At 41.7% G+C, this 18,575-nt stretch overlaps 1 protein-coding gene across 1 annotated transcript; it reads right to left on the bottom strand.

Moving 5' to 3' along the window:
* Positions 1-91: 91 nt before the first annotated feature.
* mapda (N6-Methyl-AMP deaminase) lies at positions 92-15,272 on the bottom strand. The gene is made up of 10 exons (XM_084171152.1): positions 15,121-15,272; positions 6,145-6,275; positions 2,427-2,487; positions 2,200-2,287; positions 2,036-2,117; positions 1,563-1,689; positions 1,348-1,428; positions 1,096-1,234; positions 755-855; positions 92-547 (listed from the first exon to the last, which is right to left on the bottom strand). The coding sequence occupies exons 1-10, from the start codon at positions 15,163-15,165 to the stop codon at positions 356-358; spliced, it is 1,047 nt and encodes a 348-aa protein (XP_084027278.1). The 5' UTR covers positions 15,166-15,272; the 3' UTR covers positions 92-355.
* Positions 15,273-18,575: the final 3,303 nt, after the last annotated feature.

Below are 18,575 nucleotides of genomic sequence, written 5' to 3'. Positions count from 1 at the left end.
TATTTGTATGAGGAGAAAGTATAGTAGCCTACATTATATTTGTATAATAAAATACCTTATACTTACTGGGAGACAAGTAAAAGCAACATGTTTTATTGATAAACTGCTTTACTCTTTTTTTTTTTTTTTTTATCAAGTACAAAAAAACAAAAACAAAACAGCTCCCTTTTGTAAATGACTTATGGACCTGGATGATTTGCATGCTTCAGCTATAAGGAAAACACTTGGAAAAAACCTGAGGTGTGGATCTGCCGGAATCACTGATCTACAAATCATGCATCTCAAATAACTACTCAAATGGTCAAGACTGGCGATTCTGCTCAGGCTGGTCACCTAGAATGCGCTGCTTGACATGTCATAACTGGAACAGCGTTGGCCGTAGCTCCAGCCACCTCTGGTGTAGCTGCTGATTTAGGTCAGGGGCGAAGGTGCAGTCTATAGCCTTCTGGGACAGAGTCCACATGTCCTCCTGACTGAGGTTGAAGGTAGAGGCTGCCAACTGGTACTCCTGAGACAGGACCGTGCAAAACACCCCCTTGTCGTCTGTCTGAAAACAACAAGAGTACTGTCAAGCTCCCACAAGATAAGTGTGCAACTCTGACTTGCACGTAAATCATTCATTGAGACCAATGAGAGACTTGAGCGGAATGTCTCTCTAAAATTTTTCATTGCATGGGAAATCAATTTACTCTTAATTCAACACTTCTCAGTTTTAAACGTTTATGCATCGAACACATTTTAGGCAAACACTTACACAGATCACACTGGGGTGTCCCATTTGGTACCAGTACAGGAAGTGATGTTGAGAATAGGATGACACTGTCTGACCCTTGACATTAGAGGTCAGGCATAGTTCTGCGAGGAAAGGTTTAAGGTATCAGAAAGATACAGTATATGAAACAGCTTGGATAGAGGCAACATTTGCTACCATAAGATCAACAAACAGTTTCTATAACCCTTAGCCCTGTTCATGTTTTCTAGATAATTTAGATCTAAAGAAAAAAATCTAGCCTTACAGAAGACCGATATGGTCAATAAATAATCGTTTTAGAGCAATCACTAGACTCATTCCTGCCCTGACCATACCATTCTTACCCAGAGGTGTGTTATGCTTCCGCACTTTATCAACCAGGCTTTGTGACCCGCCCACTTCAGGGTGTAAGAACGTCCCATGACCAATCCTGTCAGGTGGAATGTTTAGCAGCAGCTCTGATTCGTCCGCCTGAGATGGCACCTGGAACATTGCATTTTAGTCAAAACGAATGAAATAAACTCACAAAACTATTATCCAAAAGACATTATATCAATTGGCATTGCTTGAATCAGTTAAGTTTTGATGGTACCTACCTCTGACAGATGTAGAGATAGTTTTAGTCCACAGTTCTTGGCTTTTTGCAAGGCGGGAAGGAGATCTCTGCCATGGCCCACCTTGGAAATAAGTTAAACATTTTACATTACAGTAATTTCGCAGAAGCTCCTATCCAGAGTGACTTAGAATCAGTGCATTTATGACATCTTGAGAAACGTGTCAACCATAAGCAAGGCACTGATCCACTACTGACCGTAGGATCTCCACTGAGGTCCAGCCCAACCACCAGACCACCAGTAGACAGCATGAAGTCCTCCGCCAGTTTAACGGTCTCCATAGCAACCTCTGTCCCATTCCTACGGTCAACAGCTACCAGGAACCTAAATGGGAGAAAATATGTTTTTATGTTACTTGAGGTATCAATGTTTTCATTGTAAGTTACTATACATTTTTATAACTAATACCATACCAATTTCTATCAATAAACATTTTTCGAGTTTTATTTCCTTACATTTGAGTCATTTAGCAGACACTCTTATCCAGATAATACATACATTTTAATACTTTTTTGTACTCGTCCCCTGTGGGAATCGAACCCACAACCCTAGCGTTGCAAGCGCCATGCTCTAACAACTGAGCCACATGAGGCTCCATCCTTGATTGTTTTGAAACAGCACTTCAGCATTCATAAGTAAAGCACGCATTACAAATGCATTGAAAACATACCTGACTTCAATGTCCACTCCCTCATTTTTACATTGACGGATGGCCTGGATGACCGTTTCCACATACGTTCTCTTTGTCATTCCTAAATTATACAAAGCAAATGTAAGCGAAACCCTGCATATAAGCGATCGATCCAATCCAGTGTGTCTAGCTTGTGGTCTTGCCTGTGGTCGTCTCCTTTCGTGGGGTACTTCTCAGTTCTAAATATTTTACTCCATCTGCTGCAAACTCCCTGATGACATCTTTGGTAACCTAGAAACAATGACGGATTTAATCAATTTTCTCAAACGTGTTCAATGGTAGGGTTGCTCCAGGCTCCATCGAGTCAATAGTGTTAGGTTTAAATTAGTGAAACTGCATACAAGTGACCATAGACAAATGTGTAATTTACCATAAGAATGTCCTCCTCTGTATCTACTAATTGATGGATGACTTTGAAGACCTTGAAACACCTGGAGAGATGACAGGTTGTTGTGACAGTAAAATTACAAAACGTGTATTTTATGACAACTTAATGACAGTTTTTATCCCAGGCCATTCAACTCTCAAATCGCCCACAACAATTCTCCATAGATCTGCTGTGGATTACCCAGAATTCCATACCCTTACAATTGAGTGCATTAGACAATGTAAGCACACTAATGTGCCAGATGACGTATTCCCCATTTTATGCTGGAATTTAACAATTTATTTACACCTTTACACTCAGAAATGTATCAAGTTGGGTATATATCAGCTGACATTTATAATACAAATACAAAAACTTTATTTTATGGACAATGATGGTCCACCTGTATCATACATTTGCGATTTATGTTTTCATTAACTACTGTTGATTTGGCGTCAAATAAGACACTCTACAGGGCTCCAGACTAACGTTTTCCCCTGGTGGCACTCGTGCCACAAACTTTTACCTCAGTTGGTGGCACCAGCCCATGATTTGGTCGAACCCCCCCAAAAAATATAATTGTGGCGTCACGCAATAGAAAAATGTGTAATCATCTTATAAAGTCATTATAAAGTAATTAACAATGCTTTATAAGAAGTGTAATAGACTACTGAGATGGTATTCAATAAATAAATTGTTACATCTAACATATCCAAGCAGGATTGCATATGATTCAATATATTTTGATATGCAACCTAATCCAGTGATTGTCATGAATTCTGGATTGACAATTAGGCTATTATTGTTATATTATACCATCAAAATAGGACTCCAGAATTGTCCTTTGTTTTTGGTTCAATAGATGTGCACTAATATGACATATAGGCCTAATTCAATTGGTGCCAATTCACCACCTGAAGAAGTGTGAACTCTAGGACCCTATAAAAATCAGTTACATTTTTTGGCCAAATTATGAAAACAGAGGAACAGGCCGAAAAAATACTCATCCATCTCGGGTGCAGAACAAAATATGAAGTCTAAATCGGAATCAGAAACAGTGACATTCATACTAACCCAGATGCCATTCATGGTCTCCTCAGGAAGCATTTCAGCTGCAGTCAATACTCATATCCCACTCGAAGATTTCTACATGATTCTACCCAAAGAACAGGAGCACCCATTTGAATACTGGCTGAGACTGAACCGAGCAGCACACACTGCTACAGAAGGCCTGAAGGAACAGGGTAATGCAAAGGATGATCTCAACACAGGACATTACACACATGTTCATCAGGAACTGCCCAAGCAAAGAACATTCAGAGCCAGGGCTATTGACAAGTGGTCTGCACATGAAGTACAAGATGTGCTAAACGACTACCGCGCTGAGATGAGCTTCAAAGCCAATGCAAAAGTGCACAGAGAAACGAGTGAGAGAATCTCAGTGAACAGAATTGAGGTTAGTTTTACTTCAGTCCCAGATAAACAGGAGCCACAGCTACAACAACCTAAGAGCTCAGATCAGTCTGTTCTAGAGCAGGGTTTCCCAAACGTTTTCACTCAGGCCCCCTTCCAGTATTGGGGAACATTCTGTGCGAACATTCTGTGGGGAACATTCTGTGACACAAACTGTTCAGACCCTTCTTATTGGCGCAGAGAACATTTTGCAGGTTTAAAGCTTATTTCCTGCAATTCTACACATTTTGTCATGGGGTGCAAAGTAAATTATTGCAGTTTTAAAAACGCATTTCCTGAAATTCTACACATTTTGCCATGTCTTACGTATGTTCATGGGATATTTGAGTTGGCTAAAAAACCTAGCTAAAAAAACATTAGCTGACATGGGTTAGTTGATCTGGACATTTCTGACAAGTTATAAATAGCTATCTAAGGTATGCAATGACTGACATGACAAGGAAAACTGATGATGTACTACCCCTCGCGCAACCCACCATTTGGGAACCACTGCTCCAGAGAGTTATTTATATGCTAGAGAAGGTCTTGCTGCCTGGCCCTAGCCCAGCTCAGTCTTACAGGGAAAAGGACTGATTGAAGATTGAAGGCCTGAATGCCACACCATGCGATGTGTGCCATGATGCTACTCATTCGGCTCTCTCTCACTGCCGTGAGAACAGGCGGTGTTTCCAGTGTCATTCAGCTGACCATTCCAGGTGGAACTGCCAGGAGATGAAGAGAACCTTGACTCCGTTGGAGCAGGGAAATTAACTGGTCTGCGCTCAGGAGAGGACAGTGCAGATCATAAGAGTGAGCCTCCCATCGCCACCATTGATGATATGGAAGATCGTGAGTCACTATACCAGCTTTACAGCAACAGTCTCCCAGACCACAAAACGGTCATTTTTCAAGGTGCACAGAGAATTCCGAGGACTGACAGTTCATTCTACACACCCGTCTCTGTCGAAAATGGCCCTACGCTAAAGTGGATCAATAGCATGCACTCTGAGTGAGGCAACCGAAGCAAGCCCGTTACAATCCAGTCCTGCCATGAAAAGATATTCGGCTGATGATGCTGGCATTGATGGCTGTGGTGGTCATCCGGTCACCCCTAAAGCAATGTATGACCTTGACGTATCATTCCTGCAATTGTTGTGCCAGGTCAAGCTGATGAGATGATACTGATAGGGCTACTAAAAGAAACAGACAGTTACTAGAGACTCATGTCCTTGCCTGGCAATAATTAAAGTGATGAACACTCTCAGTTTATGTCACTTCTTCCAATTCAGAGAGGTTGAGAGGTGAGTCTGGGCCAGACAGTTGGTACAGTCAAGCAAAGGGTTACATTACAGCCACAGAGTGAACATCTTGTTTAGGGCAAGTTACCTGCATCTGCAGTCATATCATTAGGCAGCACAGTGAACCCACTCAAGTCCAGACCAAAACACATACTGGTAGGGAGGGTTATCAAATCAAATTTTATTGGTCACATACACATGTTTAGCAGATGTTATTGCGGGTGTAGCGAAATGCTTGTGTTTCTAGCTCCAACAGTGCAGTAATATCTAACAATTTCACAACAACACACAAATCTAAAGTAAAGGAATGGAATATATATATATCAGAATAAATGATCTAGTTATTCTGTCTCTTCGCAGCAAAATCTACAGAGCTGGGATTGTTGTATGCCCCATTTATATAGCATTCTGTTAGTGGCAAGAATTTTGTATAATAATTAAAATTGAAAAACTCAGTGTTGAATGAAGTGTTTTTTGTATCAGTTCATATACCATGTGCCATGGAATTGGTACATCGAAAATCTCTTCCCATTTATTTTGCAACCTGTATGGCACTGCTATCAACATTTCTGTCCTCAAATTAAATGTATATATTATTTTTTTTTGCCAATTTGTATCTTTAATATATGGCAGACAAGTTCCCTACCTTCTCCCTCTTCCACTTGCCCCCTCCATTTTTGCGGTAATGCTGCAATCAGTTGGTTGGAACTTGAGAAGACATTTCGATAGCTGCATATGTGACATAACTCCACCATTTCAATTCATAATATACTAATAAAAATATATATATTTTAAATTACAGAATCTATTAATCTAATTTCCATGTGGGTTTTATGCTAGCTAAGCTTCCTCTTTATAACTTGAAAATACATCTTCTTTAAGAGTGCTGTTAATATCCCTTTGACGACTGAAGATTCATCTATACTGTGTCCCATCAAAAAGAAACAATCAATCAATTCTGTCATACATACTCATCCAGAGTCCTCCGCTGACCACTGCGAATAGCAGTCATGCCGTGTTCGATGTTGAGATGTGGCTTTCGAGCCACGAGTTTCTCGATGGTTGAGAAGCTGACAGAGCCATTGAGATGGGCATGAAGCTCCTGGGTAGAGAAGAGAGGATGACACAAGGAGTTACAGAGTACCAACCTGTTAGACTGAAATATATGAAGAGTGAATAATGCCAGAAATGAACCGCAGGAGGGGCGACAGAACGCCTTACTAACACCTTGTTGAACGTCTGACTAGCGAAGCCATAAGCCAAGCCATAAGACTCCTGAACAGCTAACCATGGCTACCCGGACTATTTGCACTGCCCCCCACCCCATATTTTTACGCTGCTGCTACTCTGTTAATTATTTATGCATAGTCACTTTAACTCTACCCACATGTACATATTACTTCAACTAGCCGGTGCCCCCGCACATCGACTCTGCACCGGTACCCCACTGTATATAAAGCCTCCCTACTGTTATTATATTTTACTTCTGCTCTTTTTTTCTCAACACTTTTTTGTTGTTGTTTTATTTTACTTTTTTTTTTAAATTAAAAATAAATGCACTGTTGGTTAAGGGGTTTAAGTAAGCATTTCACTGTAATGTCTGCACCTGTTGTATTCGGCGCATGTGGCCAATAAAATTTGATTTGATTTGAATGTGTGAACGTCACTGGCGTAACACAGTTTCTCTGGATCCCCGCAAGGTCGGAGTTGTCCTCCCCCTCCGAATGAGTCAGCAAGACAAATAAAAAAAAATGCAATGCGTCAGCCAGACAGCCACACACGAAGTATAGACTACCAATCGCTGTCCATGGTGCTGAAATTGCGGCTGCTTATCGAATCGATGATAGGCTCTCTGTTTATTGGTAAGCCTATTTAGTCATAATTTTCTCATGTTAAGACAAACATTTCACAAAGCTATACATGGTGTTGCAATGCTGACATTTAGACTGCTGGCTTGCGGCAATAATGTAATTACTTGTTGAGTAATAAAAGTTGGAAATTCAAACAAAGATTGTAAACTTAATTTCCAATGCAACAGCATACTAATCAGCTACCAATGTATTTATTTTATATACAACTGTTCTGTATAGCCTACCTGAACATGCATGGCATGGGCCGTCGGGCTATCTCCTTGGATAGAAAGTTGTTGTGCGTAAAACCAGTCTATTAATGCCAAATAAAAGTCAAAATAAAAGCCAAATAAAAGTCCACCCTCAAAACACTACACCTTACTAGGGATCGTTTCATTATGCAGTGTATCATACTATCTATAGCTATATACAGTATTAAGCTGCTATTTATAAACTTTTTATACAAATTACACATCAAATAGCCTAACAATTCTCCTCAAGTATTCCTTGCTGCATCTAATTTTCTCTCTTAATAATGAAGGTTGTTATTATTAAGGGAAAACAAAATCCAAACCTACATGGCCCTGTGTGAAAAGGTGTTTGCCCCCCCTGTTATAACACAACTCAACTGCGGTTTATCACACCTGAGTTCAATTCCTCTAGCCACACCCAGGCCTGATTACTGCCACACCTGTTCTCAATCAAGGAATCACTTAAATAGGACCTGCCTGACAAAGTGAAGTAGACCAAAAGATCCTCAAAAGCTAGACATCATGCCGAGATCCAAAGAAATTCAGGAACAAATGAGAAAGAAAGTAATTGAGATCCATCAGTCTGGAAAAGGTTAGAAAGCAATTTCTAAAGCTTTGGGACTCCAGCGAACCACAGTGAGAGCCATTATCCACAAATGGCGAAAACATGGAACAGTGGTGACCCTTCCCAGGAGTGGCCGGCCGACCAAAATTACCCCAAGAGCGCAGCGACGACTCATCCAAGAGGTCACAAAAGACCCCACAACATCATCCAAAGAGCTGCAGGTCTCACTTGCCTCAGTTAAGGTCAGTGTTCATGACTCCACCATAAGAAAGAGACTGGGCAAAAATGGCCTGCATGGCAGAGTTCCAAGACGAAAACCACTGCTGAGCAAAAAGAACTCGTCTCATTTTTGCCAGAAAACAACTTGATGATCCCCAAGACCTTTGGGGAAATACTCTGTGGACTGACGAGACAAAAGTTGAACTTTTTGGAAGGTGTGTGTCCCATTACATCTGGCGTAAAAGTAACACCACATTTCAGAAAAAAGAACATACCAACAGTAAAATATGGTGGTGGTAGTGTGATGGTCTGGGCCTGTTTTGCTGCTCCAGGACCTGGAAGACTTGCTGTGATAAATGGAACCATGAATTCTGCTGTCTACCAAAAAATCCTGAAGGAGAATGTCCGGTCATCTGTTCGTGACCTCAAGCTGAAGCGAACTTGGGTTCTGCAGCAGGACAATGATCCAAAACACACTAGCAAGTCCACCTCTGAATGGCTGAAGAAAAACAAAATGAAGACTTTGGAGTGGCCTAGTCAAAGTCCTGACATGAATCCTATTGAGATGCTGTGGCATGACCTTAAAAAGGCAGTTCATGCTCGAAAACCCTCCAATGTGGCTGAATTACAACAATTCTGCAAAAATTCCTCCACAGCGCTGTAGAAGACTCATTGCAAGTTATCGCAAACGCTTGATTGCAGTTGTTGCTGCTAAGGGTGGCCCAACCAGTTATTAGGTTGTAGGGGGCAATCACTTTTTCACACAGGGCCATGTGGATTTGGATTTTGTTTTCCCTTAATAATAACAACCTTCATTTCAAAACTGCATTGTGTTTACTTGTGTTATCTTTGACTAATATTTAAATTTGTTTGATGATCTGAAACATTTAAGTGTGACAAACATGCAAACAAATAAGAAATCAGGAAGGGGGCAAACACTTTTTCACACCACTATATGTTATGAAGGCTACAACCTTCTCAGTCTGTCTGTTGTAACGGACATTGCAGTTGCACAAGCAGGACGCAGTCCCTACACTTTGGACACATTTTGTGTGATGTAGGCTTTATACAGTGCATTCGGAAGGTATTCAGACCTTGACTTTTTCCACATTTTGTTACATTACAGCCTTATTTTAAAATTGATTACATTTGGTTTTTCCCCTCATCAATCTACACACATTACCCCATAATGACAAAGCAAAAACAGGTTTTTAGAAAAACTGAAATATAATATTTACATAAGTATTCAGACCCTTTACTCAGTACTTTGTTGAAGCACCTTTGGCAGCGATTACAGCCTCGAGTCTTCTTGGGTATAATGCTACAAGCTTGGCACACATGTATTTGGGGAGTTTCTCCCATTCTTCTCTGCAGATCCTCTCAAGCTCTGTCAGGTTGGATGGGGATCGTCGCTGCACAGGTATTTTCAGGTCTCTCCAGAGATGTTTTATCAGGTTCAAGTCCGGGCTCTGGCTGGGCCACTCAAGGACCTTCAGAGACTTTTCCCGAAGCCACTCCTCTGTTGTCTTGGCTGTGTGCTTAGGGTTGTTGTCCTGTTGGAAGGTGAACCTTCACCCTAGTCTGAAGTCCTGAGCGCTCTGGAGCAGGTTTTCATCAAGGATCTCTCTGTACTTTGCTCCGTTCATCTTTGCCTCAATCCTAACTACTAGTCTCCCAGTCCCTGCCGCTGAAAAACATCCCCACAGCAAGATGCTGCCACCACCATGCTTCACCGTAGGGATGGTGCCAGGTGTCCTCCAGACGTGACACTTGGCATTCAGGCCAAAGAGTTCAATCTTGGTTTCATCTGTCAAGAGAATATTGTTTCTCATGGTCTGAGAATCTTTAGGTGCCTTTTGGCAAACTCCAAGCGGGCTGTCATGTGCCTTTTACTGAGTGACGACTTCCGTCTGTCCACTCTACCATAAAGTCCTGATTGGTGAGTGCTGCAGAGATGGTTGTCCTTCTGGAAGGTTCTCCCATCTCCAGAGGAACTCTGGAGCTCTGTCAGAGCGACCATCTGTTTCTTGGTCACCTCCCTGACCAAGGCCCTTCTCCCCCGATTGCTCAGTTGTGCCGGGTGGCCAGCTCTAGGAAGAGTCTCGGTGGTTCCAAACTTCTTCCATTTAAGAATGATAGAGGTCACTGTGTTCTTGGGGACCTTCAATGCTGCAGAAATGTTTTGGTACCCTTCCCCAGATCTGTGCCTCGACACAATCCTGTCTCGGAGGATGCACCTGAGCTCAATTTCGAGTATCATAGCAAAGGGTCTGAAAACTTATGTAAATAAAGGTATCTGTTTTTATTTTTAATACATTTGCAAAAATTTCTAAAAACCTGTTGTCGCTTTTCCATATGGGGTATTGTGTGTAGCTTGATGAGGAAAAACATTATTTAATCAATTTTATAATATGGCTGTAACGTAACAAAATGTGGAAAAAGTCAAGGGGTCTGAATACTTTCCAAATGCACTGAACAAAATTATAACCGCAACATGCAATAATTTCTTAGATTTTACTGAGTTACAGTTCATATAAGGAAATTAGTCAATTGAAATAAAATCATTAGGCCCTAATCTATGGATTTCACATGCCTGGGAATACAGATATGCATCCGTTGGTCACAGATACCTTTAAAAAAAGATAGAGGTGTGGATCAGACAACCAGTCAGTATCTGGTGTGACCAACATTTGCCTCTTGCAGCGCAACACATCTCCTTCGCATAGAGTTGATCAGGCTGTTGATTGTGGCCTGTGGAATGTTGTCCCACTCCTCTTCAATGGCTGTGCGAAGTTGCTGGATATTGGCGGGAACTGGAACATGCTGTCGTACACGTCGATCCAGAGCATCCCAAACATGCTCAATGGGTGACATGTCTTGGTGAGTATGCAGGCCATGGAAGAACTGGGACATTTTCAGCTTCCTGGAATTGTGTACCGATCCTTGAGACATTGGGCGGTGCATTATCATGCTGACTGCACGCATCATGCCAACTGCACGCTCCCTCAAAATTGAGTTGTGACAGAAGTGCACATTTTAGAGTGGCCTTTTATTGTCCCCAGCACAAGGTGCACCTGTGTAACGATCATGCTGTTTAATCAGCTTCTTGATATGCCACACCAGTCAGGTGGATGGATTATCTTGGCAAAGCAGAAATGCTCACTAACAGGGATGTAACATTTTAGAGAAATAAGCTATGTGTATATGGAACATTTTGGTGATCTTTTATTTCAGCTCATGAAACATGGGACCAACACTTGTTGTGTTTATATTTTTGTTCAGCATAGTTGCTGCCATGAAAATATAACACTACGGTCTGTGTGCCTCCTGCGTAGCTTAGCCAATGTTTGTAATGATGATGAAAAAAGAACACTCAATTGCTAATTAGACTGCATGTCCGTCTCGCTACGTTCCACCTCTGGGCAGCCGAACGTTCTAGGCAGCCGAGCATGTATCCGGACCAGTAAAATAAAGTTTGTATGCTACACCAGTGACCAGACAAAGGCGATCAAGGAAGAGGGAGCAGCAGCGGAGCACTCAGCACAGCAGCTATGTAGGCAGTGGAGTGGGTACTCGGATAGATTTAAAAAATGCGCAGAAACATCCATATTGTTTGCCTGGGAAAATTGGGATACAGAAACTCCATATCCGTACCCACTCCGGGGGGAAAAACACGGAAACACTGAAAATCCATGGGTGTGTTCTAGCGGTAAAGGCGTCCGCATGCTTCCCAGCCGAAACAGTTCGGAACAGTTTGTGCATATATTATGACGACATTTTGTGACATTTTAGTTTGTTTTGGTGTTTGGCAAGGGTTTTTTCCGGTTGTTCGTGCACAAAAAAATATGTATTGAGGCAAGCCGAAGTCTACACCCCTTCCTCTGTGTTTGGTCAAGAGTAGACATTCTTAAATTAAGTGTTTGTTGTCAGTCAACGAGACACAAATCGTTTTCATGCAGAAAAAATGACTTGACAAATACTGCACCAAACATCTTAGATGAAAACTTGCACGACTAAGATCTCCTCGGCAAAAACGTCTAAATTAATGACAGATTCCCTGAGTTTTCGTAGATTAATTCTGACTATTTTGTGGCTTCGATGTCTCAAAATGGACAAACAGTACTATAACAATTACTTTTTATAGCTGTTTACAGGCCTCCAGGGCCGTATACAGCGTTCCTCATGGAGTTCCCTCAATTCCTATAGGACCTCTTAGTCATGGCAGATAATATTCACATTTTTGGTGACTTCAATACTCACATGGAAAAGTCCACAGACCCACTCCAAAAGGCTTTTGGATCCATCGACTCAGTGGGTTTTGTCCAACATATCTCCGGACCTACACATTGCCACAGTCATACCCTGGATCTAGTTCTCCCGTGGAATAAATATTGTGAATCTAAATGTTTTTCCTCATAATCCTGGACTATCGGACCACCATCCTATTACGTTTGCAATCTGAATAAATAATCTGCTCAGACCCCAACCAAGGATTATCAAAAGCCACGCTATAAAATCTCAGACAACCCAAAGATTCCTAGATGCCCTTCCAGACTCCCTCCACCTACCCAAGGATGTCGGAGTACAAAAATCAGTTAACCACCTAACCAAGGATCTAAATGTAACCTTGCACAATACCCTAGATGCAGTCGCACCTCTAAAAACAAAATACATTTGTCACAAGAAATTAGCTCCCTGGTATACAGTAAATACCAGAGCCCTGAAGCAAGCTTCCAGAAAATTTTAACGATAATGGCGCTCAACCAAACTGAAAGTCTTCCGACTAGCTTGGAAAGACCGTACTGTGCAATATCAAAAAGCCCTCACTGCTGCTCGATCAGCCTACTTTTCCAACCTAATTGAGGAGAATAAAAATAATCCAAAATGTATTTTTGATACGGTCGCAAAGCTAACTAAAAAGCAGCATTCCCAAGTGAGGATGGCCTTCACTTCAGCGGTGATGAATTCATGAACTTATTCAACGAAAAGATCATGATCATTAGAAAGCAAATTACGGACACCTCTTTGAATCAGCGTATTTCTCCAAAACTCAGTCTGCACAGAATTGCCAGGACCTAGGATCAATGGAGACACTCAAGTTTTTTTATCCTGTATCTCTTGACACATGAAACATGGTGAAGCTCCAAAATTGCCTACCCTGGAAGCCTGTGTTTATGACATAAGGAAGTGGATGGCGGCAAATGTTGTACTTTTAAACTCAGACAAAACAAAGATGCTAGTTCTAGGTCCCAAGAAACAAAGATCTGCTGTTTGATCTGACAATTAATCTTGATGGTTGTACAGTCGTCTCAAATAAAACTGAAGGACCTTGGCGTTACTCTGGACCCTGATCTCTCTTTAGACGAACATATCAATAATTTTTCAAGGGCAGCTTTTTTCCATCCTCGTAACATTGCAAAAATCAGAAACTTTTTGTCCAAAATTGATGCAGAAAGGCTCATCCATGCTTTCGTCACTTGTAGATTAGATTACTGCCGTTAGTGCTAAATACGGCTGCTAGAATCTTGACTAGAACCAACTAATTCTATCATATTACTCCAGTGCTAGCCTCTCTACACTGGCTTCCTGTTAAGGCTAGGGCTGATTTCAAGGTTTTACCCTCTAACCTACAAAGCATTACATGGACTTGCTCCTACCTACTTCTCCGATTTGGTCCTGCCATACATACCTACACGTACGCTATGGTCACAAGACGCAGGCCTTCTTATCGTCTCTAGAGTTTCTAAGCAAACAGCTGGAGGCAGGGCTTTCTCCTATAGAGCTCAATTTCTATGGAATGGTCTGCCTACCATGTGAGAGACGCAGACTTGGTCTCGACCTTTAAGCCTTAACTGAAGACTGAAACTCTTCAGTAGGTCCCAGGGGTGCGAAGGTGGAGTGACGAACCGCCCTTGCTGTCTCTGCATGGCTGGCTCCCCTCTCTCCACTGGGATTCTCTGCCTCCGACTCTATTACGGGGGCTGAGTCACTGGCTTACTAGCGCTCTCCCATGCAGTCCCTAGGAGTGGTCCGTAACATCATGCCAGGCTTTTTTCGCTATACTCGACTTGAGTGTTTTGAGTCACTGACATGATCTTCCTGTCCAGTTTTGCGCCCCCTTCGGGCTCGTGCGGTGGAGGAGATCTACGAGGGCTTTACTCAGCCTTGTCTCAGGGTAGTAAGTTGGTTGTCTGTTGATATCCCTATAGTGGTGTGAGGGCTGTGCTTTGGCAAAGTGGGTGGGGTTATACCCTGTCTGGTTGGCCCTGTCCGGTGGTATCGTCGGACAGGGCCACAGTGTCCCCCGACCCCCCGTCACAGCCTCCAGTATCTATGTGCCGGGGAGCTAGGGTCAGTCTGTCCTATCTGGTGAAAATCTCCTGTCTTATCTGGTGTCCTGTGTGAACTTCAGATAGAACAATGTGCAAATAAATGATAGAACGCACCAATAAGATCTCACCAGCTCGTGTTTGGCTCTGCCCACTATGATTCATTTGCTACCGTTGGATAAGACAGGCTCTGGTCTATCTTGGGTTAGTAAAAAAAATATTTGACGAAGCACCGCCCAACACAAGTTGTAGTCTTTTAGAGACTGGAAAAAATGTGTTTGTATATTTAGCAATGAATCCACCGATAGGAGGCTGAATGACATCCAATGGCTCTATCAAACAAAGACAACCATATCTACACGCACAAAAATGTACTGCGATCAGTATAACATAGCCTTCTCGAAATGCCACAAAGCAGGACTACATTTATTTTTAGATCTCGCCCTCTTAGGGTGTATCATTCAGCCCGCAAAGCCCATACCTGCCTTCCTCCTGGGCAATTATGTGTGAAACATATCTCACTGTCCTAGAAATGCCTCGGACATTATGAAAACAAGCCCAGATTCCCCCAGGGTGAAATTCCCCTTTAATAAGCCTTAATGGCTGTCAAACTCAGCTTCTCCAACCGGCTAACGTCAGCTAGCTAACACTAACGTTTACACTTCTAAAAAACAACTTAATTGTCTTCAGGTAAAAAAAATAATAATCCTATATATTGTAGACGGCTACTTACCACCTTTGGCAGCTGTCGGTAGAATAAATCAGCCTCCTTCTCCATTCTAATTGTTTTATTCGGAAATAAATGTTCAATGATCTATGAACCTGTGCGATCATCACGTTCTTTCCATCACAGATCCTTCTTCTGTTTTCAGTGCTTATTTAACTGTTGCAACAGTGAAACAATTCCCTCCTTCTCCTCCTTCTTCTATAATATTATGGCGGTCCGCAAACAAACGTTAGAGGTGAATGCTGCCACCTACTGTACTGGAGTGTGTAGTCAATCACAGTTTACAGACTAAACGAATAAAGAAACAAACATTTAAGAGAAACTAAACCCTCCTATCGAATCCTGTACTAATAAGAAAAAAAGAGTCCTACTAACTTTAACAATCCCTTCCAAACCCACCCCATCCAACCTCAATAACCCTACACATTAATATTTTGCTCTCTTCCACATATTGGTACTTACAACAATACACCAACACATGCTTCACTGTTTCATCAACATACACAAACCATTCGCATGCTTGCCAACCATATATAATGACGAGTTCAATGTACAATGTCCTAGACGCAACTGAGCAAACACCTCCTCTTCCTTCCTAATCTGAACCTTGAATTTGGTCCACCAACCTTTCTTTGGAGGGCATATAAATGCCACCCTTGGGCTCGCAGTCCCACCACTTCTGCCACACATCTATTATAAAGGCTTTCATCTTAAATTTGGACTCACCTCTACCCAATGGAGCACGAATATCAATTACAGTTGGAAGTTTACATACACTTAGGTTGGAGTCATTAAAACTTGTATTTCAACCACTCCACAAATTTCTTGTTAACAAACTATAGCTTTGGCAAGTCGGTTAGGACATCTACTTTGTGCATGACACAAGTAATTTTTCCAACAATTGTTTACAGACAGATTATTTCACTTATAATTCACTGTATCACAATTCCAGTGGGTCAGAAGTTGACATACACTAAGTTGACTGTGCCTTTAAACAGCTTGGAAAAATCCAGGAAATTATGTCATGGCTTTAGAAGCTTCTGATAGGCTAATTGACATCATTTGAGTCAATTGGAGGTGTACCTGTGGATGTATTTCAAGGCCTACCTTCAAACTCAGTGCCTCTTTGCTTGACATCATGGGAAAATCAAGAAGAAATCAGCCAAGACCTCAGACATTTTTTTTGTAGACCTCCACAAGTCTGGTTCATCCTTGGGAGCAATTTCCAAACGCCTGAAGGTACCACGTTCATCTGTACAAACAATAGTACGCAAGTATAAACACCATGGGACCACGTAGCCGTCATACCGCTCAGGAAGGAGAAGCGTCTCCTAGAGATGAACGTACTTTGGTGCGAAAAGTGCAAATCAATCCCAGAACAACAACAAAAGGACCTTGAAGATGCTGGAGGAAACAGGTACAAAAGTATCTATATCCACAGTAAAACGAGTCCTATATCGACATAACCTGAAAGGCCGCTCAGCAAGGAAGAAGCCACTGCTCCAAAACCGCCATAAAAAAGCCAGACTACGGTTTGCAACTGCACATGGGGACAAAGATCATACTTTTTGGAGAAATGTCCTCTGGTCTGATGAAACAAAAATAGAATTGTTTGGCCACAATGACCATCGTTATGTTTGGAGGAAAAAGGGGGACTTGCAAGCCGAAGAACACCATCCCAACCGTGAAGCACGGGGGTGGCAGCATCATGCTGTGGGGGTGCTTTGCTGCAGGAGGGACTGGTGCACTTCACAAAATAGATGGCATCATGAGGAAGGAAAATTATGTGGATATATTGAAGCAACATCTCAAGATATCAGTCAGGAAGTTAAAGCTTGGTCGTAAATGGGTCTTCCAAAGTTGTGGCTAAATGGCTTAAGGACAACAAAATCAAGGTATTGGAGTGGCCATCACAAAGCCCTGACCTCAATCCTATAGAAAATGTTTGGGCAGAACTGAAAAAGACTGTGCGAGCAAGGAGGCCTACAAACCTGACTCAGTTACACCAGCTCTGTCAGGAGGAGTGGGCCAAAATTCACCCAATTTATTGTGGGAAGCTTGTGGAATGCTAACCGAAACATTTCACCCAAGTTAAACAATTTAAAGGCAATGCTACCAAATACTAATTGAGTGTATGTAAACTTCTGACCCAATGGGAATGTGATTAAAGAAATTAAAGCTGAAATAATTCATTCTCTACTATTATTCTGACATTTCACATTCTTAAAATAAAGTGGTGATCCTAACTGACCTAAGACAGGGAATTTTTACTAGGATTAAATGTCAGGAATTCTGAAAAACTGAGTTTAAATGTATTTGGCTAAGGTGTATGTAAACTTCTGACTTCAACTGTATATCTAATTTTAAAACCCTTTTAGCTTCCTGGTCTACTTTTTCATTCCCACCCTCTCCCGAATGGGAGAGCAGAATCTCACTACTACCCCCAGTCTCTCAATTCTCTATAATAACATGAATGCCTCCAATAGTAGGTCACTCCTATTAGATTTGCCAGATGATAAACTATTCAATACAGACAGGGAATCTGAGCAAACTAGAATTCTGACAGGTTGAGCGTCCTCCACCCACTGGAGGGCAGCTACTATTGCCAACAGTTCAACTGAGTTTACTGACAGTTCATCTGTTAGTCTTCGACATATCTCCACATCAAGTTCAGAAACAATTCCCCCATTCCATTGAAACTTAAATATTAGTTGCACAACCATATTGAATTTGTCAAAATAGTCAGTTGTCAAAATAAATATAATCACTGACGCAGTCAAAACATTTTCAAATGGAATGATTTAATCATTATAATGGCAGAAAAGTAAAACTTTAACAGTAGAAAAAAGGCTTCTCGTTCCACATGCATGGTTCCCTTCAGCTTTCATATCCGAACTGTTTTCACACGTACATTTGATTTCCATACACTTGCCCTTAGTTTATCTGTTACAAAACTTTTTTCTCTCCATAATCACTTCTTCTTTTCCCTCTGTATCCATGCAATCTCAATCTCTCCCTCATGTTGCACGTCGTCCTGAAATGTTGAATTCAGTCACTTTTTCGTGGAGGATTTATCCTGCTTTCCAGTTTGATAAATATCAGATAAACACTTATGTCCATAAGACAGGAGGATGTGTAACGAAAATAAACAAATGTTTAAAAACATAAAAGACACATTCAAAAATTGAAATAAAAAGGCAAGCGTGTAGAGGAGGCGTGAAGTATCTGTGGGGATAGCCCTGTGTTCTGGAGGCATTTTGGCACAGATTGTTACCCCAGTTAAATACTATCTTACACTGTATGGGTAGAGAGCAGGGACATGGGAAGTGTTTTACCTGACTTGGGGTTGATTCACACTAGCCGAGATAAACTGCACCGGCCTGGCTAGGTAGACGTCAAATTTCCTGTAACTGTGCTGGAAAGGACCACGTGAAAAGAAACTATTGAAGCCAGCACGGTAT

This window comes from Coregonus lavaretus (assembly GCF_964263955.1).
Source record: "Coregonus lavaretus genome assembly, chromosome: 11".
NCBI lineage: Eukaryota > Metazoa > Chordata > Actinopteri > Salmoniformes > Salmonidae > Coregonus > Coregonus lavaretus.
The sequence above is the reverse complement of the archived record's forward strand: the minus strand, read 5'-3'. Positions and strand labels throughout refer to the sequence as shown.

What these genes read in the sequence shown, in the direction of transcription:
- mapda (XM_084171152.1), bottom strand. Translation starts at nt 15,165, where the DNA reads ATGGAGAAGGAGGCTGATTTATTCTACCGACAGCTGCCAAAGGTG. An exon ending in ACCGACAGCTGCCAAAGGTG is followed by an intron (nt 6,276 to 15,120) that starts GTAAGTAGCCGT and finishes TTCTCTACCCAG; the next exon opens with GAGCTTCATGCCCATCTCAA. An exon ending in TATCTCTACATCTGTCAGAG is followed by an intron (nt 1,235 to 1,347) that starts GTAGGTACCATC and finishes GCAATGTTCCAG; the next exon opens with GTGCCATCTCAGGCGGACGA.